This window comes from Accipiter gentilis, chromosome Z (assembly GCF_929443795.1).
Source record: "Accipiter gentilis chromosome Z, bAccGen1.1, whole genome shotgun sequence".
In the NCBI taxonomy this organism is placed as follows: Eukaryota; Metazoa; Chordata; class Aves; order Accipitriformes; family Accipitridae; genus Astur; species Astur gentilis.
The window spans coordinates 89,168,406-89,194,641 of record NC_064919.1 but is presented as its reverse complement, the minus strand read 5'-3'; the positions used below and the strand labels follow the sequence as shown (position 1 = coordinate 89,194,641).

At 35.1% G+C, this 26,236-nt stretch overlaps 1 protein-coding gene across 7 annotated transcripts in view; it reads right to left on the bottom strand.

Moving 5' to 3' along the window:
• Positions 1 to 26,236, bottom strand: part of NEDD4L (NEDD4 like E3 ubiquitin protein ligase) — a 192,877-nt gene that overhangs the window by 29,426 nt on the left and 137,215 nt on the right. For 5 of the 7 annotated variants that reach the window (XM_049794601.1, XM_049794605.1, XM_049794604.1 and 2 more), the window contains 9 exons: positions 24,280 to 24,412; positions 22,958 to 23,134; positions 17,560 to 17,634; positions 15,542 to 15,601; positions 10,165 to 10,296; positions 9,563 to 9,682; positions 6,883 to 7,080; positions 5,471 to 5,548; positions 3,319 to 3,373 (listed from right to left, as the gene is read on the bottom strand). In XM_049794601.1, the coding sequence (XP_049650558.1) occupies positions 3,319 to 3,373; positions 5,471 to 5,548; positions 6,883 to 7,080; positions 9,563 to 9,682; positions 10,165 to 10,296; positions 15,542 to 15,601; positions 17,560 to 17,634; positions 22,958 to 23,134; positions 24,280 to 24,412 (1,028 nt within the window). The remainder of the gene's footprint in view (positions 1 to 3,318; positions 3,374 to 5,470; positions 5,549 to 6,882; positions 7,081 to 9,562; positions 9,683 to 10,164; positions 10,297 to 15,541; positions 15,602 to 17,559; positions 17,635 to 22,957; positions 23,135 to 24,279; positions 24,413 to 26,236) is intronic. The other 2 variants (XM_049794602.1, XM_049794600.1) reach the window with 1 other exon arrangement.

The window sequence follows — 26,236 nt, the reverse complement described above, 5'->3', positions numbered from 1 at the left end:
TTTCCTTCTACAAAGTTTACTGGTTTTACACCAATTAATTTCTTATACCTACTTGACACTGACAGCCCCAAATCATACTAGTAATTTTCTACGAAATCAAAGATGATTGAATGGGAAATGACTGCAAGTTTGTAAATTCTTTCTTATAGCCCTACATACTTAAGAGTGTACAAAGATACATGCTATTCCAGGGCTTAAATGCCCCAACAATTAGAAGGGCCTAACATGAACCACTCTGCCTGGAATTGTAGCTCAAGATCCTCTGTCTTATCTGAAGTGAATGTGGATAACAAATTAATTCCTTTTGCAAGACATTTTTTAAAATCTACCATCTCTTTTGAGCCTTCACACAAATACAATACTGTCTTTCCTCATAAACTGGGCTCTAGGGCCTTTGAAGATTCCCTCTTCTCCTCTGTTTCCTTTGGTCCCTTTCTAAATGGTCCACTGTTTTCCTGAAGTTTAGGGCTCCATGCTAGATACAGTATTATCATAGGCAAGACATTACCAGTGCTGATGAGATTAGAAGGATTTCTTCAGGTCTTAAGACACTCCTGTTGATACATCACAGGATAAGTTAACTCGTGTCCAGTTGATGCTATTTTTCATGCCCTTTTCAACCAAAATTCTCTAATTATTACCATTCTGAGTAACACTTTGCAATTCTTATTGAACAGCATCTTCCTTCACACTACAGTGGCAATTTGCCAGACTCATTCTGATTTCTCATCCTGTTCCAGGGAGCACCTCTCACCTCTCCTACCCTGTTGTTTCCTGCTGCACTAATGAGCACAGTCCCCCGATTCATTGTTCAAATCACTAATGAATATATTGATGAATGGGGGATCCAAGACAGACTTTGAGGGGAACCCATTTAATATATCCATCCCTGGCAGTGAACCACGGGTAACTGTTCTAAATATGGTTGGAAAACCTCTGTGTTTTCCTTCATGATACCTTCCAACAGATAGATCGTATTTCCCTATAAGGCTCCTATGAAACGCAGATGCATGCTACAATGAACAGAGAATACTGTTTTATTCATGCATGGTAAATAATGTTAACTTAGCTAGCTAAGGACCAATCATGGAGAACTAGAGACTCTATTTTTTGTTAAAAGATTGACCACTGCTGAAATCAGAACTGTTTACAGTTAAAATCTAAAAATATTATATTTTCAGGCTCCTATGTTACAAGTAATACCTAAATTATTTTAACAGTACTTTGCTTTACTAGTTTATATGGCATGCTTAATAGCAGTTAGTATTGCTCCACAACAGGAAGTTTCTGTGCCTGTTGCATTAGACTTCTTTACAGTTTCTCTCAGGGATGAGAAAAACATTTCAGAAATAGGACAACAGTATCGGATAATTATGCAGAAGAATTACAAAATGAATCTGGGGAACCAGGACATTAATAGTAGCTGAATTTGTCAACATTTTCAACATTTATATTGTATTCTAATAATGAAACTGACTACATTTGTTGCATCTTAACTAATCACTTTAGCAGAGAATGACTGAAATGATGGCCAGTTTATCATGGTAATGGACTACTGAGACTTGCATATTTAGGGCGAGCACAGCTGATTGCACCCATGACTGATTTCAGCCTATGCATGCAAGTTAGCCATGAAACAAGTAAGAGTGAGTCAGCAGGCTCTGTCAGAAACCTATCAATATGGTCAAATGTCATTGCACTTCCTTATTAATACTGTGAAAACAAATGCTACTATTGAGATTGCTCAAGCCAAATCACTGAGCACTGAATGCTGCCTGCAGTCATTCCCTAAATACTGAGCACAATGGAGCTGCAACGTGTCCACTGTAATACCACTGGCACCACCTCTGCTCATGGAGTCCACTTGTAATTGTAGTGGTGTGGCACCAGATTGAGACCAAAAGGATATTTGCTGGAAACAAGCAGCATTATAAAAAAAAATGAAATTCTCTAAACTCCTGTAAAAGCTGTTACATAAAATCTAAAAACACAGATCAAAAGAGGGGCTAGAGAGAGATTTCAGATGCAAATAGATTTAGTTTTATAACAATTATAAACTCCTTGGGGAATTCTAATTAATGTACAACTTTAACATTCCATTTACTTTTAGAGACTAACACATGCTTAAGTAGATTTAGGAGACTGAAAATTTAAAACTCTTTAAAGGTGGTTGAGAGGCCCAACAATTATACAGATATTTTAATTAAGACAGTTTTATTCTGTGATTCTTCAGTGGCAACAGTTTAGAACAATTTGTCATATTTAAGTTTCCAAATATCTGCTGGGAAAAACAATTACAAAAGGTATAAAGAATAATAATTCTGTACTGATGTTTGAAAGAGGTTAATGTGGTGCTTGACGAGTGTGTTATTTCTAATTTTTATTTAAAATTATTTATACAATTTCAAAATTTGTATTACTTTAGAGACAGTCTTTTAATAATGATTTAATAGTGCCATATATTGAACTATGGAAAAGCATCGGAGTCAGTGTTAATGATACTGAAGGAAAAACATAATACTGTCAAGTATGTGTAATAGTTTAAGATTTTAATTCTTTGAGTAGCATATATACCCTCTTCTAATGGTTTTGTGCGTTATCTATTTCTGTGAAGATTATGCCATCAATAGAAATATCTCATTATAAAGTCCAGCTGAAGTCTTAAAAGGAAGAACCACCAACCCAACCTTTCTGGGCTACTTTTTTTTCCAAACAACAACAAAAACTCACACAGTAGTTCTGAGATGCTGTAATAAGACAAGTCTACAATGAAACATCACTTACACTAGAACTTCACTAACAGAACTGAATAATATTAATGGGCTGGGTGCAGTTTAACATGCTATAAATAGGAAATAAGATCAGAAGCAGCACTGCCACAAGACTTTCTTAAAGGAGAGGAAAGAATACTTATCAGTGCTAATTTCTCCACTGCCTATATGTGGAGTTGTGGCTATATGATCTTTTCTCATCTTATTTTCTATTCCTAGTGTATATTTTAATTTATTAAGAGCAAATAAGCCATGGGATCATCAACAACAACAACAACGAATCCAAAATATCAACAAGAACAAAAGAAACCACAAAGAAGAAATGTTAATGCTTCACAAGTCAGAGAGGGACAAAGCTTGATGAGCCAATTAAAAGCAAGCTTTCAGTGAATATACAGTACCGTATGAGGGCACTAAGTCTCTGGTATCAATGTCTCCACATATCAACACCTGGCTTCCTAAATGAAGAGTAAAATTATAAAGCTTTCACTTCTATATTTATTACCTCCCTTTGTCTATTCGCTGTAGTACCGGAGTGCTTACTTACTATGGTCTATATAAAACGTTCTTCCATCCAAATGTATTCTTTCCTCCCAACCAGGCTGGAATTGGGAAATAAAAAAAAAAATTAAAAAAAAGGGAGAAAATAAGTGAAATACCACCACTCTCACACAGCTTGAAGGAATACATTATCCACATCTAAGTAAACTGCCTGATAGATGCTTGTGAGCTAGAAAACACAAAATGATCACAGACGCATTATGTCAAGGCCAAAAATCTAGGAAGATTCAAAGAACTGGCTATTTATACAGGTAACTATCCAATACTGTAAATATTTTTTTAAAGCTTGGAGTGGAGACTTCTTGCATCAGGGTTTATACTTATTTCCTAATTTGAGGAAACGATCACAAAGAATAGATTGTCCCTTATTGGTTAGGTTTGAAAGTTTCTGCTTCTACTGCTGAAATACATGTGGGTTATTTACTTGTAAATATGTAAGCCAAGATCCCATTACAGTGGGACAAGAATGTCTGACCTAGTCGTTAATTCTTCCCTTTCCTTTTCTCATCTTCCAAATGATTATAGTATAGAAAGGAGAATAAATGGCACACTGTTAGTGTATGCAATGCTGTCCGGTCTAGCACTCATTCCACCTGTGTGCTCTACATGAGCTTGACTTCTATAAAATATAGATGAGAAGTAATTTCATTTCAATCTTTTTTGAGAAACTCTTGCTAAATTCTGTAGTCATTCTTGCCTCACTCAAAAATGGTTTAACTGAGTTTAAATCTGTTACTAATTATATATTTCCAGTGATACATGATTTCACTGCATGTTTTATCTCTTGAAATTAACAGAATAAACTCTAAGTTGGCCCTTCAGTTACTCCCATGCAGTGCCTCCTATCTAAGCAATGTGTCCTCGAAGATTAATGCATGCTCCCCACGTATCTGAAGAACTGCAAAAGAACAGCTACTTCCACAGCTGTTTTCTTAAAGACAAACTGCACTACTGCTGTGTTGTAACCAGGAAATGCATCAGAATAAGTATGTTCAGCTGCACGTGGTTTTTGATCTAATCAGTGGTTCAAGATGCTGGCCTGAAAGTAGCCTAGCTTGATTTAAATACAAGGCAACCTTTTTGCTAATCAAGACAAGGGCAGTGAGATTTTAGGATGTTTTAGAGGAGGATGTCTGATCACAGGTGGTAACAGAGATTATCACCCCTCACCAAAGGTAGCATTTGTCACCACTCTTGCCCAAAAGCAGCACTCATTTTGGTATGCTGGCAGAGCTGTTCATCTAAGTAAACTGTAACCCGACTCAGTGAAAATGAGTAGGATTAAAGAGTTGTTATCCAAACTATTTAAAACTAAAATAATTTAATCTGCCACATCATGTAGGGTGGGACAGTAGCCTCTTCTGCTGGCACAGCTCTTTGCAGACAGCCTGTAATATGTGCTGGAGCACTGAGAATGCTGGTGACAATTAGTGGCTTGCTGTCACTAAGGTTTCCAGTGTTGCAAGTACAATTTCAATGGCAATTTCTCAAAAGTATGCTTAGTATATATGAGGCAATGAGCTGAATTAACACTACACCATAAAAATCAGCACCTTAGAAAAAGTGTTAGCTTTCATAGACTAGTCTCTGCCATTACGGATGAAGTTTTTTATAAACAAAGCAAAGGTCTGTATTTGACATGGCTGCGAAAAAGTATTATACATTGGTTACAAGTGTGATGAAATTTCTGATGTTAAAATGATAATTTTCTCTGCAGAATAAGGAAGTTGCTTTGAAAAATCAAAATTTATTTAGATTTCTGAATGCCAATATATGTTGATACATTGATAGACCTCGCTTTGAACAACCTGCTCCATTTTTTCCTAAAGCAACAGGTAATTATCTAAAAGCACATAGTCAAAGATAAAACCAAGGTAAGTTTCTTCAAAGCTCAAAGCTTCAGATAAGCAAAGAAACATGCAATCATTTCAGAAATACTACAGGCTGGCTTCAAAGAGCCTGACCGATTCACAGATCACAATAAAGCTTTTTAGTGCTATATATAAACATAGAGTTAGTATCTTCAGAGAAGTGATGACAGCAACATATGTGTCCACATACAAAATATGACTGCACTAATCAATCAGATCACATAAGATAGCAGGTATATATTAAAATACATGCACATTATCACTTACAGGAAGAGGGCCCAAATCATTAGGGTTTAAAGATGCTTTTGATCTCAAATGCACTGGAAATTTCAGTCGTGGATCCTCCTGTAACAGAAATATGGAACTGTAAACCCAACAGATCAAGTTAGATGTACGTACTAAGTCAAACAGAATTAAAAGAAACCTTTCTACATTACAGTTATTCTTTTATATTTTGAGAATAAAACAAAACATACAAAAGCAACAGAACATTTACTACTGGGATGTGCCATGAACTTTGTTAGGATTCATATACTGAAATTAATTTTTAAATGTTACGAGTTAGGGTGATGTGAGACTTTGACTCCATTAAGTGTGCTATATCCAGAGATATGCTTCAAAAAATACAGCCCTGTTCTTCGGAATGCATGCACTCCTGTAAGTGGCATTTAGATATATATGCACATTTTTGGCTCTAAAAAACATAAGAGAAATAAACCATCCTATCACAAAAAGGCTCAAAAAGGATGAAAATGAGCTCCTTACATTTTTATTAATGCACAGGTGTTATTACATCAATGTCTAAATGAAGCAAAAAGGGGCAAGTAAAATAGGTCACAGAAGAGAAATCTAGACAAAAAATGCTTGAGATTTCCATACACATAATCTACCCAAATGCACCTGGGAACGCCATTAAGAACAATGATTAAAAATACATCATGTAACTAGTGGTCACTGGGAATCTGAACGATGCCTAACAAATTAAAGTGCAACTTGTATTTTCAAGGGTAACGTGAAATGCTGGGTTGTCTCTGACATTTTTTTTCCTAGTGTAATTTTATTCCTTCAATTTATTGACCAAAATTGCAGAATTATTGAAAAATGGATCCTTGTGACATAAAACAAGTAATAAAATGGATTCCATTAACTGAAGATGAACATACATTATATTAATAAAAAAGCAGTGCTAGTCACAGTGAAATACAGTACAGTTACAGACACTCTCAAACTAAACAACAATCCAAATCTCCATTGCAGTATATGCCTCTAAAACCCAAACATGGGGAATTTAAAGGACAATACTTGTATGCAAAGATTTGTGAGTATAAAAAGGTCAAATACAAAATGCAAAACACTATTGCATGGTACATGATGGATAAATGCACCAAAATCTAAGAGGACATTATCAAATAAGTTTCCTTTCTCTGAGTGTAGCAATGGCAGCACTACAGGCATTTCATGAAATTAGCTACTCAAATCTAATGCTACTGTATGCGACTGCGTAGGATTCAGCGAAATTCCTACATCACTTTTATGAAAAGTTAGGCTGACAAATCCCCTCCTTTAAAGACAAGACAAATGCCACAATAAAATGGGGGTTATATAGGCAGGAAAACAAAGACAGGAACATTTAAAAGATGGCAACTGATTTAAAATTCATTATCTAGAATTTCTCTTACCCACGTAGTAGTTTTAGTATTATGATCAATGAAGAAGGGCCTGCCATTGGGTGCTATTCGCATCTCCCAGCCAGGAGGAAGGAAGCTTTGTGCAACTTTGTGTTGTGGTTTAGGAGAGTTGTAAGGTGAGGGCTGTGGAGACTGTGGATTGGAAAGGGTGTCCTTCACCGCTCTGCGCACAGGGGAGTCCTTGATACCCTGAAGAAAATGAAAGATACTAAGATTTGACAAATGTCACTTGATACTGTAAAATGAATAAAACTTGGTTTCACAGCAAATAGTTTTTCATTCCAGATGTAATTCATACTAGAATTAAGTGCTGGTACTGATTTTCTAAAACTTACTTAGCTGAATTCTGCTCTTTATAACATACCAAGCTTTTTGCTGTGAAGGACAGTATTTTAGCACTTCCCTCTGCAATGAGAATGTCCACAGTATTCATGTTTGATTATGTATTTTACTGCAGCTGCCCTGTACTTGTCAGTACTTCATTTTACAAAGTAAAAAAAAAGGATTGCTTTGCGCTTTGTGGTGTAATATATCTTACTTTACAACAAGAGAGTATCCTAAACGTGAGGCGATGTTATCCAATTTTCAATATATTTCTCAACTATAACTTCAGACAAAACAGTTAAATATGAACTTAAAACAAGTTCCTAAAATAAATGGGAGATTTGCAATTACAGATCTTGGACTTTTTTTTTTTTTTAAAAAAGTAAACGATCACAGCTGCAAAACTGCCTCACTGATCAACACCTATTGGTTAAAAATGGAAGTTACATCGTGTGTGTGTGTGGTTTTTTTTAAATTTCACTGGGAAACTGCATGTTTAGATGTCTAAACAGCTTGACAAATTTGATCCAGATTTACTCACCTTTGAAAATACAGACCACCACAATCAGATAACAATACCTAAATACTATGTTTAAATCTTTGCATTTGTACTTTGCAGTTGTTTTCCAAAAACATGCTCTCATTAGCTGATACATGATAATAGTTTGTTTTCTTCTTGTTTGGCTAATTATTAAGATTCAGTAGATCTACGCATGCTTATTTTGGCAATTCTTTAACTTGGCCTACATTTAATTACTTTTTTTTTTTTTTTAAGTATTGCATTAGAAAATGAGGCACCAACATTGATATTTAAAACATTATTCTAGCCTTATTTGTGGCCTGTTTTGAGCTACATTTGGATAGAAAATGCAGTTAGATTACAGTGTTCAAAAGTAGCATTTAAAATATCTTGCCTTAAATAAAAGCTTTCCATATGTCTTGTACACAAAGTTGAATATTTTACAGTAAAATAACCATTTAAACAAAAGAAGTAACTTCTAAAAAGTTAAACTATTTTTTTTTCTCATGATTGTACCATTTTCCGATTTTAATATTAGTAAGTCTACACCTTACCTTTTTAAAAAAATTTAATTCAGAGTTGGGTATAACAAGACAAGTTTGTGCTCTTCAGCACCCTTGTGAGCATTGAACAAACTAACCGCCAAACCGATTAGTTGAATATTCTAATATTCTATATTAGTTGAATAGTGAAGAGAATAATGATGGAATAGGTTATTGCCCTAAAAAGTTAGCTCAAGTTTCAGATGCTTAGTCAGTGACTTCCACCAGCTCACCTGTTTAAAATAGGGAGAGGAACGCCCTTAATGTTTTAGTTTAAGATATTCAGAATCTTTTAATTTACTTAAATTACAGTAAATTTGGTCTTCAAAATTAACAGTGGCAAGGGTAGTTTTAAGCAGTTAATTGTTCAAGGGTTTATCTGAATTACATATACATAGAGATAATTTATTTTAAATATGAACTATAATCACCTCACTACAATCTGTCCAATAATCCTACTTTTGTTTAACAAGTTGCTCAATAGTTTGAATACATTTCAGTATAAGGGACAAAGAATGATGAATGAATTAAATGTTACAATCTTCACTTGATTGTTGGCAAAATTTTGCAGGGGCAAAGGGGACACAAGTAGGAAAGATAAGAGAGAAGGACAAATAAGGTGCCATACTTTAAGTGTGAAGAAGAAATTTTTAAGAACTTGCTCTCCTCAACACAGCCACGTTTAACTAATTCAAGAGTTTTAATCACACTTTCAGAAGTAAAACACACATTGTCTTTGAGTAAGAAGCCACTTAAGTTATTCTTCAGACATGCTTCAGTAAACATCATTCAACAGCAGTCTGAATTACTTTAAAAGATTCTTAAAAGAAATTAAATACCCTTTTGAAAGACAAGGAATATAAAACACAATCACTGTCTTAACTCAAAGATTTTCCAAACTCAATTGCATGTATTATTTTCAAAGTTACCAGCATCAAAATAAATGTTTCAACTTAAGAAAATATTTCTGCTTTATTACACTCATAGCACTTGGAGTCACAACAACGCATTTCAGACATGCATACAGATCATGTTTAGCTGACCAAACCAAATAATCATATATAAAATACATCATTCAATGACCATAAAAGTGAAGTAATATTACTGTACAATATCAAGATCCAGATGGAAAACTGCTAAAGAAAACAGCAATATATTAAGGCAGAATCAATAATAGGGAAAAGCGGCTGTGTTGCATAACTTAAAAGGAAATAAAAAGTTGTAAGGACAACAAAGAATGAGAAGTCAGGGGTAAGTAACCTTTCTTGGCAACAGTGTTTCTCACCTCTAGTGGAGCAGATAAAGTTACTGTTGGTGAACTGAGGCTTCGAGGCCGTCTTATCTGGGGTTCACTTAAATGGTTGCTGCTATTTGCTGTTGACCCGACCATGCCATCTTCTGCAAGCTATTTCAGAAGTAAAACCAACGTAGCAAATTGTCAGAAACACAGTTCATCCAGAGTTAGCACACTTAAAAAATGATGTCATTATTTATTATTACGAAATATTACATATTCTTTCTTGAAGTATTTAATTCCATTGGAAGGGCAAATATTTATATGGTACTCTTAACAGATCAACACAACTTTCAAATTCAATCCTAAGAATGCATTTGCCTCCTTTTATTAGTTCATAAGTACCTCTCTGCAAATTCCTTCCATTGTAGCAATCATCTTAACCTGTACCTTAACACAGTTAAAAGAAGTAACAAAAAAATCCCAGTCATTTCAATTTTTTTATGATTATCCTGAGTTGTCATGACAATGCTTAGGACCTTTTTTTTTTTTTTTAAATTTCAGAGTTCTGAAGAGCTGCTTCAACTGAAATTATACTCAGTACATGCTAAGTGTTTGCCACCTAAATTAAGCATTATAACAGATCTTCATACCTGCATAATGGGCCGTGTCCATGTTGTGGTTCGATTGTTATGATTGACATAGTAAGTACGGCCCTTTGCATCCTTTCTTTCTTCCCAGCCTGAAGGTAAGCCTGGTGTAGTATGTACATAGGCCACTGAAGGCTGTTCAAGCAAGAAATTACTGTATTGTTATTTTATAATAGCTTAAAAAAAAATATTTCATAAGTCTGTTGTTTAAAAAAAGAGGAACTTAACTTACAACATCCTTAAACACAATAAACATACAGAAAAATATGGTTTCTGATTTCATTTAATATAAGCTCTTCTTCATGTACCTTTGAGTCAAATAATTTTTTCTCACAATAGATCTTTTGTTTCCCTTTTGCAGATTCAGGCATCTTGTTCAGAAAACAGTTAAGCTTGTATGCCTTCAAACTTTTTAATTTGTAGATTATGCATAATGACAAAAAGGACCTTTGTGTTTTAATGATTTTTCCTTAAAAAGGTGGATGTTTTTTCCTTTTATTAGTATGGATAAGTAAGAATTGAAGTAACCATGCAGCTGAGTCAAGATCTCCCAGGTTCTGTTCTTTTCTTTATCACAGGGTGTCTTGAATCAGTTGCAAGAAACCACTGTGGGTTTAAAAACCAAAGTTTAACCGTTTTGTTACTAGTTAAAATGTTGCACATTCAGGGTTAGGTGTCCTGAAGACACAAGATACAGCCCAAATTGGAGCCCCAACTTTAGTATGAAAAGATTTTTTTTTTACTAAAAGTTCCAGAAGAAATACACTGTTCTAATGAAAATACATGGATAACGATAATGGTGCCAAAGGCACTAATTGTCATTAAACATGTTATGTCACCATTCAACACAATAGTTATGTCACTGTGTGTTGCTGATATTGTCTTGTGCACTTCCTGTGAGGAAAATATTCGATGCTTAAACCAATTGGACTTTTTTTTCTGGGATGCACAGAGGAGAGGGACCCCCCCCCCCCCCCCCCCCCCCAAAAAAAAAAAAAAAACACCACCCAAAACAATGGCAAAGCTTCTTGAAGAAAAATAGCCTAGACAGCATTTTTAACACTGACCCTGTCAGCATCTGAATACGTACTTTAGAAGGGGAGGATGCCCAGGGAGTTACCATTTTCAGATCATACACTCTACATAAATCTACATTAAGCTTAGCCACTTTCTAGTTTAGGACTCCTCTTCTCTTAAGACATCACTTGCTTGTATAATGGATTAAGAACAGGTATCCTGGCTGTCCATGAAGCAAACAAGAAAATCAGAATACTCAGGTGTTTTTCTCAAGTAATTGATATAAATACTAAGAGCTAGAGAGATACAGGAATTTCTGTCATTCACAGCAGGTAGAAGCAAACTGCAAAACTCTGCAGGACAGTATCTTTGCTCTCTAACGAAGCCCATGTATTAATAATTGCATCAAAGACTCGGCTTGTGCAAGGTGCTTTTCAGTATCCATGTCGGATCTTTGGTTCAATATGCACTTGGTTTAATTATTAATCACATTAAAATATACATTTATACATTAAAATATATATTTATACATTAATTATCAGGAGACTATAATGCTAGAGATTGCTTCACTCTTTCAAAATATCTGCCTTCATAGCAGAAGGATGATGAAACCTAAAGGTCTTCATCACATGACAGAGTAAAGAATAGTGGTTGAACTGCACTGTCTTACCACTTTGTGCAGTGCTTTAATTAATCATCAATAATATTAATTCCTTTAGAAATAGGCAGCTTTGCAATTCGAAGAAAACGAACTGAAACACCTTCATCTAGCAGTCTACTTTTATCATGGCTGTGTTGCAGATGGTCATCTCAGATGTGGGCAAAATTCTCAAAAAAGTTCGCGGCAGAGGCACCTTTCCTTCCTTTAAATTGCTGATATCATTGCCATGATACATGTCTCTGCCTACAGTGGTTTAACTCAGGCTCCCACAGAATGCAGGAAAGAAAAACCTGTATCTACCCCTAGCTCATTGATTTACTCATTCTCTTGATGTGAGGCTGAGACATACTACTCTTTTTGGAGTTTGTGCTAGTGATCAACTCCTCCCAGCAATTATTTTACACCTTTAATAAAAATATCGGCATTGATTCATGTACAAGCAGCCTAAGTGCAGGCAGAAGGGGATCAGCTCTACAGGCAAATTATTTTGGTAAAGATCAATGACTGAAGACTCAGTCCTGCAAAGTAGGAACTCTGTAACTAGTAAAAAGCCATACATGGCTCTGAGCTCTTTAATTTTCACTAGGTGAATGCAAATTGAATTCCATGAACACCTGATATGGATGTTGGAACACAAAGCAGTGCACATGAGTAAGAGATTAAAGATGTTTAAGGAATACCTTTTAAAAATTTTTAGTATGACCTTAAAATAAAACCAAGGGCAGAATCAGCCTTGAAAATTATCAAATACTTTCACATAGGTTAGAAACCAATTGTTAAGCTTTCTAGATTTAGAAAGGAGTCTTCCTGGTAAAGTGACAACTGCACCAATGACCATTCTTGTGATGGAAAAAAGCTAAGTATATTTAACATAAAATTCAGAGATTTTAAACTAAAAATTTGAATCATTTAGTTGTAATAATACAAAATCTATTCACTCTATAATGGCATGCTGCAAATTATCAACTTCAACTGTAAGGATACAGAAACACAAGAAAGATGCTCTAGTTATGCCACCTGATCCTTCCTTTCTCTTTAACACTCTACCAAAATAAATTCAGCTATCAGCAGCGTTTTTCCTTACTATTCATTGTGAGTTAATGCAACCCACGATGCAATCTGCAAAACAGAGTTTGTCCTGCAATCTCCTTTCTGTATGTTAGATACCAGTGTAAAAGATATTCTACCACACAGAGTAGAAACTTGGGAGATCTAGCAAGAGCCTTTTAGCCAAAACCTGAATGCTTTTTAACAACTGTCTTCAGTAAATAGTGTGTGGGGGGAGGAAGTATTATAGTTTAAGGACAAAATGTCATGAGGATGGAGATGCTGGGACACATGATGCATTAATTTATGTTTTGCTTGGACTACTTTTACAATATACCCTTCACAGAGGAATGGTAAAGGTCCTTGGGAACTTAAAAAAAAAAAAAAAAAAAAAAAAATATCCTGAAAAGCAAAGTGGTTAATAACCCCAGATACATTTACCCAAACACGCACTTTACCTACAGTCATCACCTACTTCGTTACACACACTCAAGTAACAAATTTGCTCATCTTCTGTTACCGACCAATATAAAAAGTCACCCATACTGTATCTAGGGCAGATGTAGCATTTTTACAGTTATACATAATATTTAGTGTATCAATTTCTTATGAGCTATCTAAATGCTTAGACTTGGACCCACAGGGGGAAAAGAATCGGGTAACATTAATGTGTATGAATATGCCCTTTAATAGCCTCCTCAGGCCCCAAAGCTTGCTAAGACAAATGACAAATCAACACAGACTCCTTCCTACCTCAGTCACGCTCTAAACCAGACACTCCAGGGCCATGGCAGTAATATCAACTCTCACACAGAACAACAGTAATTAGAGCAATCAGTCAGGATATGCCACTGTTGGGCGTAACTGCTGTTCCTGACTAGGCTCAGCTCCCTGATTGCGTTGGTCATCAGGCTAAAGGGCCAAGCATGGTTACTGCTGCCTTGCCAGTGCAACGTGTCTTTCATTTTCAACAGATTCAAGAGGACAGACAGTCCTGCACTGGGACTATTCCTGAAAAAGCCTCGTGGATTTAAATCATCTCATATGTAGGAGGGCACAGAACTCAGTGCCTGTTGCTTGTAAGGAACTTAACTAAGCCAGTTATAAAAAGGAGCATCATCACTTCTTAAGATGCCACGGCATCCCATTTTTGTGCAGTCCGCCCCGGTGCCTCTGTCTTAGGCATGCTCCCAGCATGCTGGCAGAATCATGCTTCTTTAGGGACTGAGGCTGAAGAACATCTAATTTGTGGGTCCCAGTCCAGTGAGGGGTTTTGTAGGGATTCTGAAAGCAAAACTAAAGTGACCCAGAAACTTTTACTATTGAAAGACTGCACATCTACAAACTTTAGGTTCCTAAAGGACAAAGAGAATGACAACCTTTGAAGATACTGCTTTTGGATTTAAATGCATGAATCCTAATTTAAGACTTAAGTCCTCTACAGATTTGTGTTTCAGAGTATAAATGCATGCTGAACAAAGACAAAGTGTGGGGGTAAGGTCCCATTAGTAAGCTGCAATATAATTGGGTAAAACATCTATGATATAGCTGTATTAATTATGAGTCGGTGAAGTCTGAACTCACTTGCAGAAAAATATTAATATTTTGTCCTAAAAAGTATAATCAAGACAAGATGCTTTGCCAACAAAAGACCTGTACACTACAGTTCAATATAGCACACGTTTTAACTAATGATTAACAAGTCAAGCAGGTTTTGCAATGACACAAAAAAAATTTGCTGTTTGCAGGAACAAATACAAAATCCTCTGATTCTAAAATTCAAAACCAGTAAATATGTAAATATAGACAGTATTACAGAATGATGCATCAACAGCCAAATTAAGATCTGACATCACCACATATAAATAGGAAACACACCAAAATTAAATTATATTTATTTCCCTGAAACATATTATCTAGGAGCGCATATATTCATAAAAGCTATTTATGACAGTTACTGTAAAATGATTTCCATAAAATAACTTGCTTCAGACTGACATTTAATCAGGTTAAATAAGAATGGGATGTTTCTGACAAAGTCCAATATAAATTAAAACCACCCTCCTTGTATTACACTTCCCGAAAAGCCCTTCCAGAATTTTTGTAAGGATGATCAAATTAAAAATTCAGCCTTGGACCGCTGAACAACTACTAGAACACGAAAACTGGCATTAAATAAAACCACTAAGAACTATATGACACATCACTGTATCTCCACAGTTCTCAAATTAAGATCAACTTTAAGAATTAAAATTAATTAGTGTAATGGAGAGTAAGGGAAGACAGATGCAAGCTAAAAACCAGCTACATGTATACTGATTTGATGTCTCTAACCGCTGATTCTTTCAGTATCAGTTTTTAATGAATTAGGTATTTTATCTCTCATTTTTTAGAAGACTATGGTATTTCCTTAGTGCATAGCTTAAAACTTAGTGGCATATCCACATCATTAAAACATGCTAGTATTTGAGTGAAATCGCAGTTTTTTGAGAGATTTTGAGAAAATTTGAAACAACAAAAAAATACATCTATTGATTCAGTGGCTGTATTTCATTCAACATGCTGCTGCTTTGTGAAAAGAAGTTCCTTACTGTACAAGACCTATATCTACCCACATTTTATTTAGAGATAGTGCTTGATAAAGAGTATTATTACCGTTGGTTCCTCACCACCTGTGACAGTTGAAGAACGAGCTCTCCTAGATGGGCCACTCTGCTGTTAAATGATAATTAATGTTACAGATAAGTATATTTAGTGATGAAGGTCACAGATTACTGTCACATCTTTAGGAGTAAGTAATCAGAGACACTCAAATTTATTAAACGAGCGCAATTAGATGGGAAATAGTGTTTAAGATAATAGCAAAAAAATTGAGTCATCAATCACTGATGACCAAGTCAGAATCTCATACAATAACCACCAAGGGAACTAATTTCAAGAGTTCTTGTATCCATTTCTATATGTTCAGTACTGCCAATGATAATAATAAGAACATTTATTCTAAAGGTAACATGATCCCCAACCCCCCAACAAATTTTCCATGTTCTGCCCATAAACATGGTATTTAAAAACAAAATTGATACATTCTGGTCATCAATGAGTGCACAAAAGTCAGATGAAAAAGATGGAACTTATAGTATGAATTTTCAGTAAGGATTAATACAGTCAAGGAGAGCGCTGTATTTAGAAAGAAAGTATGTATTTAGTTGCTAGAAGATAAATTATCATTAGCTCAGCAAGGATTAAATATGGTTAAGATCAGGTAATATCCTTCTTTTAGAGCAATGCTTTCAATTCTGCTGTTTTGAACACCTGCTAATGAAACGAGTGTTCTACAATAATAAAGTAAATGACACATCACAATCCCAATCTGACTACACCAGTTAAAGAAACCCAGACTCCATAAAGTGATATTAAATAAAGCAGAACACCTCTGGAACAGACTGCATTCGAAGTCAACTTTGTCTAGTAGAGAGAGAAGACAGTTAAGGCTGTCTTACCACACTATTGTTTACCCAGAAGAGAAAGTAAAAAGATAATACTTCAGAAGCAGTTCTTTCAACAGCAGCTATTACATGCATCTGTAAGCAGCAAATGTAGATACACTAAAGAACTTCTAGAACTTGTGAAAAAATTAAACTGAGAGAAAAACACTATGGTTATTGTAAATGTCTGCCCAATAGCAAGAGAAAGAATGAGCAGAGACATCAGCGTCAATAACAAACTTACACTCTATTTATCAACATTTCCATAAAAAGATACACAAATTTACTATTTGTAGATTCATATGTAATATATTTCTCATAAAAAACTGGGGAAAAAATCCTGGAAGAAAAGTATCATTTTTTTAAGTATTAAATTATTTTGAAAATCTGAACAGTGTTATTCAAAAGCATATCTTGCACAATCCTATTTTAAGTAGTCTCTCTACAGCCTACCACTTTTGCAATCCTCATACTAGGGTTGTAGGACAAAATATGTAGAACTTTCTATCAATCTGATCAAAGTTGTGCATGGTTATCACGTGAAAGAGAACCTTTTTTTTAAAAAAACATCTTTGTACCTTTTTCTGCTTGAAGAATCTACGTAGATAAAATTGCAGAAGTTGCTTACCTAAATCACTTAGATTAAAAAACCACAACAGATGCAATTCTCTTCAGCTCTATCATGTGAGGACTATCACAAAAAGGCTCCTTTCAACTACAACTATGTAAAACACCAATCCTTTTTAACGTTATACAGATTTATATATTCCAAGTAAAATCAATTTATGGGACACAAAAATATACCTGATAAGAGAGTCCTACATCTCTACAGTTTCAAGTATAGATGGTGCTCCTGCTCTCTCCCACCCCAGCTGAAAACACCCCTTTGAGGATTTTCTCTCTCCACTGACTATATATCTGAAGTGTAGTAACCTAAATTTCAATGTTAGATAACTAAAGTTAGTGTGACTATGCTCTCAGTCTCAAAACATTCTCTCTCATGAATGTCCTCCTTTTAGTTGCTGACCATGATGATATTAATTTGGTATCCATTACTATTTGGGATAGTCATAGGCCCATACTGGTTACTGATCTATATCTGACTAGAACTGACCTAAAAAAAGATATTATTCAGAATCAGAGAGTGTTCAAACAAAAAGAAAGAAACAGAAGTTAGCTTTGGTTTACCAAGGATAATTGAGACTGTTCAGCAACGGTGTCTGTTACACTGCAAGATCTTAATCTTGAAGAGGGATCTCTTTGCTGGAAAAAAAAAAAAGAAAAAAGAAAGAAAGATGTCTTTAAGTTAAGATGTCTTAAAACATGGGGTTTTATTCAGTAATTTTACTTTTCTCCCATTTAATCCAAACCCCTAAAAAATAATATTTATGTTGCCATGCCTTTAGTTTTAATACCTCTACAGAAACATGGCAAGCAATGAAATATCTGAATTCTCAGCATTCCATCCTGGACTGTTTCAAATTAACTGAGAAAAGGAAATTACATGGATACACATCTTGTACTCCTCTTCAGCATCCAAGTTACAATGTTTTATTGACCTAATCTAAGAGAATAGGATAGGCCATCCCATCTGGGAAAACATACAGGAAAACTAACAGTTGTGGAAACAACAGTAAAGGGGAAGATTAACTAAAGACATAATGGGACATGAGAATGCCACAGACCTTTTGAACAACTATTTTCAAATATCTTTGGAAGACATTTTGGAGAACCTGGAGGGAACATAAGCAGCTTAAGGAAACTGTACAACTTCTGGCTGAATACTGGCAATGTAGTCCTTGAAATATCAATAGGCTCGAGATAACAAATTTCTACATATGGCTTACTGCGCCAGTTAACCCCTATATTCATTACTTGCACAGGGGCATGACAGGATGCCAATCCTACACAGGGGATTATTATGTAGTTCTCGTGTCTACGACACCCTTAGTCTCTGGCTGGGAAAGCAGCAAGTTCTGCAGAACTTTCACTAGGATTACAGCCACAGTGGGAGCCTTGCTGAGATCATCTGTTGGCATATTAAGAAATTACCAAATTTGCATCTTAGTACATGATGCTTAGCTTATTCTTCAGTAATAACATTAAGACAGCTTTAAAGTTTACTGTTTAACAAATGGCAGAGAAGGGCTCAGAAGTTTACTGGCTGGAGTTAATCCAGAAATTTCACACAAAACCAAACTAATTGCTAGAGATAGAACTCTATATTCCAATGATCATTAGGGCACCTATAAATATAAATCTTCTGTAAACAATTAGTATTTACTTCTATTTTACCAGGTGGTGGCATATACAATTTCTCTGTTGATGGAGACCCTTCATATATTTTGTAAAAAAGGGCAAATTATGATAGAAAAAAGATGTGATTTTTTTTCCCCTACTATCATAAAAACAGAGGCAGAATGCAGCAGTATTACACCACGTCAAAATACTAACTCCAGGAATTCTGGTTTGAAATTGGTGAGGATCAGATGAATTGCTATTAATTTCTTTGGAAAAGTCAAATAGAAAGGGCAACGCTTACATTAAAAATCCTCTGTCCCACATGATTTTTTAAGTGTAAGTGATGGGAAACCTTAGCATAAAAGCAGGCCAATTTGTCTGGCAAGAAAAAATTTTAAGATGGATGGAAAAAAAAATCTTAGCAATTAAGCTAAGAACATTGTTTCTTAGACAAAAATTAAGCAGATGACATTTCTCTTAAAAACAGACATTGCAATGAAAACTGTAGCTGTAATACAGCTCTTCAGGGAGTGAATGCTCCACCTTGGTTTTCATATACTTCATGGTGAAATCCACAGATGGCATGCATTATTGACAAAAATTAGGCATTAAAAAATAAATCCAAAATCAAATACTACGGATAAGACCTCAAAGTCTTAAAAAATTATTTACTTAAAAATTTACAGTATTCCTTTTAAAAAAAAGAAGTCTTAATTTTCCTCTGCCTTCTCGTTTTTAAACTTCCGAAGAACATCCTTCATGATCATGAATTAGAAACAAAAAAAGCCCTAAAAAAAAAAGCAGATATGCTAGCATGTCTGCTTGATACTAAAATGCAATTCTTCACAATCCTCTGAGATTTATCAAAAATAAGGTGGTAAAGCACAGTGGTGTCAAGTGACTGAATTCCATTCCATATGGGACATGGTCAGATTATAAAGGGACAACACCCAAGAAATGACAAGGATCAATAATTACATTTTCCACTTGCTACAGCATTGTTTTTGAGACTCACAGCCACAAAGGCTTTTTCATATCCCAAAATTACAAGGAAGACCACTAAAGATAATTTCAGCTTTTTCTTCTTGATAACAAGATGTTAGCTATCCAATTAAAAAAATGTTTCCGAAGGCACTAATGTGCCACACTAATATTCTTTATATTTAAGAAGGAACTAATGTTCTGCCTACATCAGTGAGCAACCATTGCCCTGTAGAATTAATACCTGTTCTACAAGGTGTAGCCCAACATAAGACATATGTCAGTATTACAGTAATTTTGAAATATCCCCATAGCTGGTACCAAGACATCTAGAAGGCACTAGGCATAGCATCAGCAACCTTTTCTTGTTACTCTCATAAGAAATCCCATATAACAAAAAAACCCAAAAAACCAACAAATACTGTAGTCATGAGAGCTGGCAACAAAGCAAGCCATGTATAGAATATTTCAGTTGGGAGGGACCTACAAAGATCATCTCGTCCAACTGCCTGACCACTTCAGGGCCGACCAGTATTCAGTAAAATACAGTATTCCTACATATTCAATAAAATCAGTCAAATAGCATTTCACTTCAAATGCATTTTCTCACAGTTTTTCTGTGTGGTTTGACTGAGGTTTTAAGTTCCATGTAGAGAAACAAGCCCTGGGTAATTCTTAAACTTATTATTTTGCATAATTGGTACCTCATCTTTAATCAAAGAGTAACTAGCATTACCCTTTTTTGGGTATTAATGGTACGAGTATGAATGCACTAATAAACAAGCAAATGACCTAGCCTATTTATAACCACTCACATGGGCACCCTTATGTACCACTGAAAGATAACGAAGCAACACTATGAAGCAAACTATTTGAAAGACATATCAGAAACTCCAACTCTTACTTGAAAACGCCAGTCCTAAGAGCACATTCTGTTAAAAGATCAGTGTTTACAAAAAAAAAAAAAAGAAAAAAGAAAAAAAGAAAAAAGAAAAAAAGAAAAAAAGAAAAAAAGAAAAAAAGAAAAAAAGAAAAAAAGAAAAAAAGAAAAAAAGAAAAAAAGAAAAAAAGAAAAAAAGAAAAAAAGAAAAAAGAAAAAAAGAAAAAAAGAAAAAAAGAAAAAAGAAAAAAAGAAAAAAAGAAAAAAGAAAAAAGAAAAAAGAAAAAAGAAAAAAGAAAAAAGAAAAAAGAAAAAAAGAAAAAAAGAAAAAAAGAAAAAAAGAAAAAAAGAAAAAAAGAAAAAAAGAAAAAAAGAAAAAAAGAAAAAAAGAAAAAAAGAAAAAAAGATGGAATTCGTGCTTCTGCGTTACATTAATGTGAAAGGATTTGTCTGACAAATGTGCTGACCAGCAAGTCTGAAGTGTTTTCTGGCATTACATAGATAGATGAGGAGAGTGACAAAATACTTTACAATCACTCCTCAACTATCTGTTGGCAATTTAGCCGTGTTGCAGATGAACTATGTATGGATGTAGAGACATTGGAGCTGTCTCTGTGTAAAACAAAGGTCAGGCTGGATATACTAGGCATGCTGTTGGGGAAATGCAACTGTAAGGGCTTCTAGTTTCAGCCTACAACCTGGAGATCTGAGCCAGCTTTATGTAAAGCCAGCTTAGAGCTGGTGGGTTTGGGAAAAGCCCTGGAACCAAGCTTCCTCCATGTAAAGTCATGAAGCTGATCTCACAAGCCTTCGGGAATCTGGATCAAGAGGAAATGTCATGTGGACATACCTGAGCACATGGATTATAGCTTGTGTTCAGCTGGAAGTGCCAAACATTTCCTGCCTACCTGGCTCAATCCAAATGAAGCTCTTGGATGCCTCTGTACTGTGCTTGTCAGCCTCCAAATTGGGAGGATTCATTACCCCAGGGTAAGCACTGTTCATTCACATGGAAGCAGCTCAGACTCAAGTGCTGGATCAGGCCAGTGAGCTCTCACAGAGGCCAGAGCTGTTGGAAGCACAGTTTAGAGACATGAGCTGCCTTGACAAATATGCTGGGGCTACACACTAAACACTGCTGACCCACTCACTCTGTATGCAGACTTCTGGGTGCCTCAGCAAGGCATCTTAAAAGTAATTTCACTGTCTGTTTTTTCCTGTTACTTTAAGCACCCCAACACTCTTATACTGGATAATGCATAGTAACAGAGATTTTAAATGCTTTGACAATTTCTTACTTTGCAAGTGTGGCCTGAGGATAATTTTTATTGCACTGATAAGAAATATGCTATTACTTAATAGCTCATAAAAGAGCTAGTTTGTATAAGAATATCATTATTGAATTATTTTGAATAAGATAACCTTGCAGCTATAAAATTTATTTATTATTGTTAGTGTAAAAACACATATAGGCCCTGATCTTGCCACTGAAACAATCTGATTAACCTCCTGCCCTCCAAGTGAAGGTCTACTAAAATCTGCAGTTATCTACAAAAGCACAAGTGACTTTTTATGCAGATGGTTAGCCATCAGAACTATGATTTGCTAACTAACCCCTAGATAACATTCAATCAATATAAGACACCTATTGCATAGGCTCTTTGTGAAAAACTTGCACTTAATCAAGATTCTATTTAATCAGAACAAGAGTAAATACAATTTCTTATCTCTTGAATTGCAAAGGTACCTTGATGGCATATACCAAGAATAAAAAAAAAAAGAATATATCACAGCATGATATTCTGTTTAATACTTACAACTGTTTTCTTAATCAAAGAGACATAAGACATTCCCCCACTTCCAAATGAATTATCCTTAATTTTTATGGTACCATCAGTCTAACAAAGTAATTGGTAACACAAATATAGAGAACATTTTTTGGTTTTACCTCAAGTAAGCTCTTATGGTGAGAGACAAATTTTTTCCAGACTAGCCATTTACAAACTTGTGGAGGATTTCACCAGAACTACCTACTTCCAATTCTAATCCTTTGTTTGTCTTACAATAGTTGATCCAGTAAACTATGAGGTCTTTATAAAATCCTAATATAAGAAAGCACATGCTTTAATTTTAACATGTATAGTTAAAATACTGAACTTAAGAAAAATTACCATGTCGTAAAATGGATGATGATAGCTTGATACTCTCTAGTATTACCTATTTTGTTTCACTGAACGTATAACAGTAGTAGAGTCAGAAGTTAAACTCACACAAAAGAAAACATTAAATGTAAACTGAGGAATTCTGTTCAAGGCAGTTTGCTTTATGGTGCAATTATGATGCATTTTTTGGAAGATAATTTTTGGAAGGTAATTTTTACTTTATGCTCAGATTATGACTGTGATTATGTATGATTCAGATTATGTTAAATTAACAGACGATTACAGTAATAGTTTTATATGGAAAGAGCAGCATGTAACGTACAATCAAAGAGCTGAGTTGTTCCCCATTGGAATCAGGAGTGACCTGAAGTCTTCTGCTCAGTTCCTCAGATAGCTCCTGAGGACTGGTACGGGATACTGGAGATGCAGGAGGGGGTGGCAAGGACAAGCTTAAGGAATCTCCACTTGCACTTGCCTCCTCTGAAATGGTTTCCCAAGGCTAACAGAAGAGAAAAAACTATGTTAAGGATTTATAAAGACAGACTGAGATTCTTTCCCTTTGCCTTCTACGTGACCACCTCATTGTGACAAACACAGGTGTGATAATCAGCCTCAATCTTTAAAAAAATAAACCAGTCCCTAGAACACACAAACGTTCTACTCTGTGTAAAGTAGTCACACAGGGAAAAATGTTTTTCATACTGGCTTCAGAACGGTCTTCATGTTGATGATGACACAGTGCTTTATGATTCAACACAGAAAATGATGTAGATGACAAGGTGCATGAAGAAGAACTCCCATTAAATAAATTGCATTTGAAATTTTGTTCAAAATGTAACTAATTTTGCACTCTTACTTAAAACTTTTAAGAAACAATTGTTAATTTTAATTTAGAATAGAATGCATAATAGAAAGTACTCATTAGAATCTGCAAATCAAATACTAACAGGTGATGACTGCAACAATAGTTTAAGCATTTATTTGTTGCTCTGATAACATTTAGTGACCCAAAGCTAGCTTTCACAAAGAATTTTGTCTGTGATTCACATAATAAAATACTCCTTAAAGTTGAATGGGATTAGATTTGCACAAACTCTCACTTAGGCCTACAAATATCTACCAAACTTAATTTATTTAGTCTAGCTATAAATTAAACAAACACTCACCCTGATTAATAAGAGTAATAAGAAATCTAACTAAAAGAAAGTATTTTGGGGAAAAAAACCAATAGCTGCTCTTTCCTCTAAATCAAGAAACTAAAGAAAATTGAACTACATGGCAGTTCTGGCCAGTATTTTTCCCTTCTTTTCACAACTTATTCCACTGTTATTCAAAGCACAGTATTGAAAGTGTTTCTATTAACATATATATAACAAGCAGTGCTTGGAATTATAAATGTTTCTCCCAGCATTTGCATAGTATTTAATATTGTGCCTACATTATCAGGCACCCACAAATGCATGGGACCTTGAAAGTATAGCTCTGTTTAGGATTTTTATTGTGTCACGGGTGTTTTACTAAGGCAATTTCCACAAACACCACGTAAAAACACGACTCTTTATGTTGTACAGTAATTAGCTTACAAATGAGAAACACATCAGCTTGAAGTTTAGTCAAATTCTTAAACCCAAGACCTTTACATACCTCAGGAATGTCTCCACTCTCCATAGGTTCTGGTTCCAAATCCTCACTAATGTGTCTCCGAGAGCGGAACCGCCTATGGGCTGCTTCTTGGTTTATTTGTCTGATGTTGTTATCTGAATCAGATCCCACATCACTGGATAGCAGGGAAATAAAAGCATGTGAAGGAGAAAATAACAAGAAAATAACGAATGTTAAACTAAAACACTTCTTTTGACCATTGCTTCCAAAACCTCATTAGTGCTTTTGTTTATAAAAATCATTATTCTTGCATGTCAGACTTCATAAACAGAAGATGGCTTAATCCCTCAGTCCAAAGAAAATAAAACTGCACTTCACAACTGTCATAGAATACCAGGTTGGAAGGGACCTCAAGGATCATCTGGTCCAACCTTTTTCGGCAAAAGCACAGCCTAGACAAGATGGCCCAGCACCCTGTCCAGCCCAAACTTAAAAGCATCCAATGCTGGGGAATCCACGACTTCCCTGGGGAGATTATTCCAATGGCTGATTGTTCTCACTGTGAAAAGTTTTCGTGTGTCCAGTACAAGAATTAACTTGTACTTGTCAAGTAACAGTGGAAATTAATGTTTTTTATACATCACAGTTGGCTGAGCAGAAATGGAAGTCCACACTCAAATATACTAATCCATCACTACTCATTCTTTCCTGTGATGACCAGAATCATTCCTGACACAGGGATTTTACCTTTGCCCCTATCTTTACGTCAATTACTGTTTTCCTTTTTGTGACAGCCAAAGCAAATGCAAGCTGTTGCAGCATGGATAACTTTTTGAACTGGCTGCATCCACTAGCTTGGCTCACACCGGCAGCGGTGGAAATGGAAAATACCCCAGATCCCTTGATGGAGACTGCCTGGCTTGTGGGACTTCTCAATGTGCACAACTAGGTATAAATCTCTATTTCAGTACTGAATGGGCACATGTTAGAAGGCAATATTGTATTTGAACCTCTCCTTCAGGATGAGGGACTGTAACCTTGAAAGATGGTTATGTTCAGGAAAAACTTCTTTATGCAATCATTTTATCATTGCACATTTTAAAGAACTATGAGAAATGAGCTACTGTCATGTTCCAACTGCAGACATGGACTGTGCAGCAGTCAATGATCTTCCTTGATGATCAACTTAGTGTCTGAGTTACTGGCCTGAAAGTGAGAGGTTATGTATCCTACTTTCAACCTCATGAGACATTCCGCTCCTAGTGGTTTCATAAATTCAGAGAATTTAAAGGGTAAACAGCATCATTTTAAAGTCTTCACTCTTCACCAAGACTAGTGTCATGCATAAAGTTTATCAGTAGTAATTATGCATTTGTTTCCAAACTACCTGTGATGATACCTAGCTAAAAGCGAACCCCTGAGGCCTTCATTTTATACAGCCATCTGATGATGATGCTTTCTAGTGTTGATTACTTTTTTGGTACTTGCCAGTCAAACATTTCTGAATCCATGTACTCTTTACTTCATTTAGGATAATCAGATTACAAGGAGGTTCTAAATAAAATAATTTATAAAACCTGCTTTTTTATAGACACTTATTGACCATTGCCAATCATAAACGATAGCAGTTGATGAGATTTACTTGACAAAATACACATTGCTTAGTAAATAGCTCAAATAGTTCAATAGTATGTTCAAAACATACATAACAAAATTTAATTCAATTCTAACTACGGTAAACGCATTATACAAGAAGAAAGAGTGCCTTAAATAAGGACAACAAACATTTGCATAATTTAGCTATGATTATGAATATTCAAGAAAGAATAACCATTACTGTTGTAATAAGCAATAGTGGAAGAATAGTTGCTACATAAAAATAATGCAAGATGTTTAACTAATACATGATTTCAGTATAACTCTTAATATTGTAAATCATACATACTTTTCAAAATGTAATCTTGCCACAGCTTTGTAAATCTAATCGTAAGAAATATAT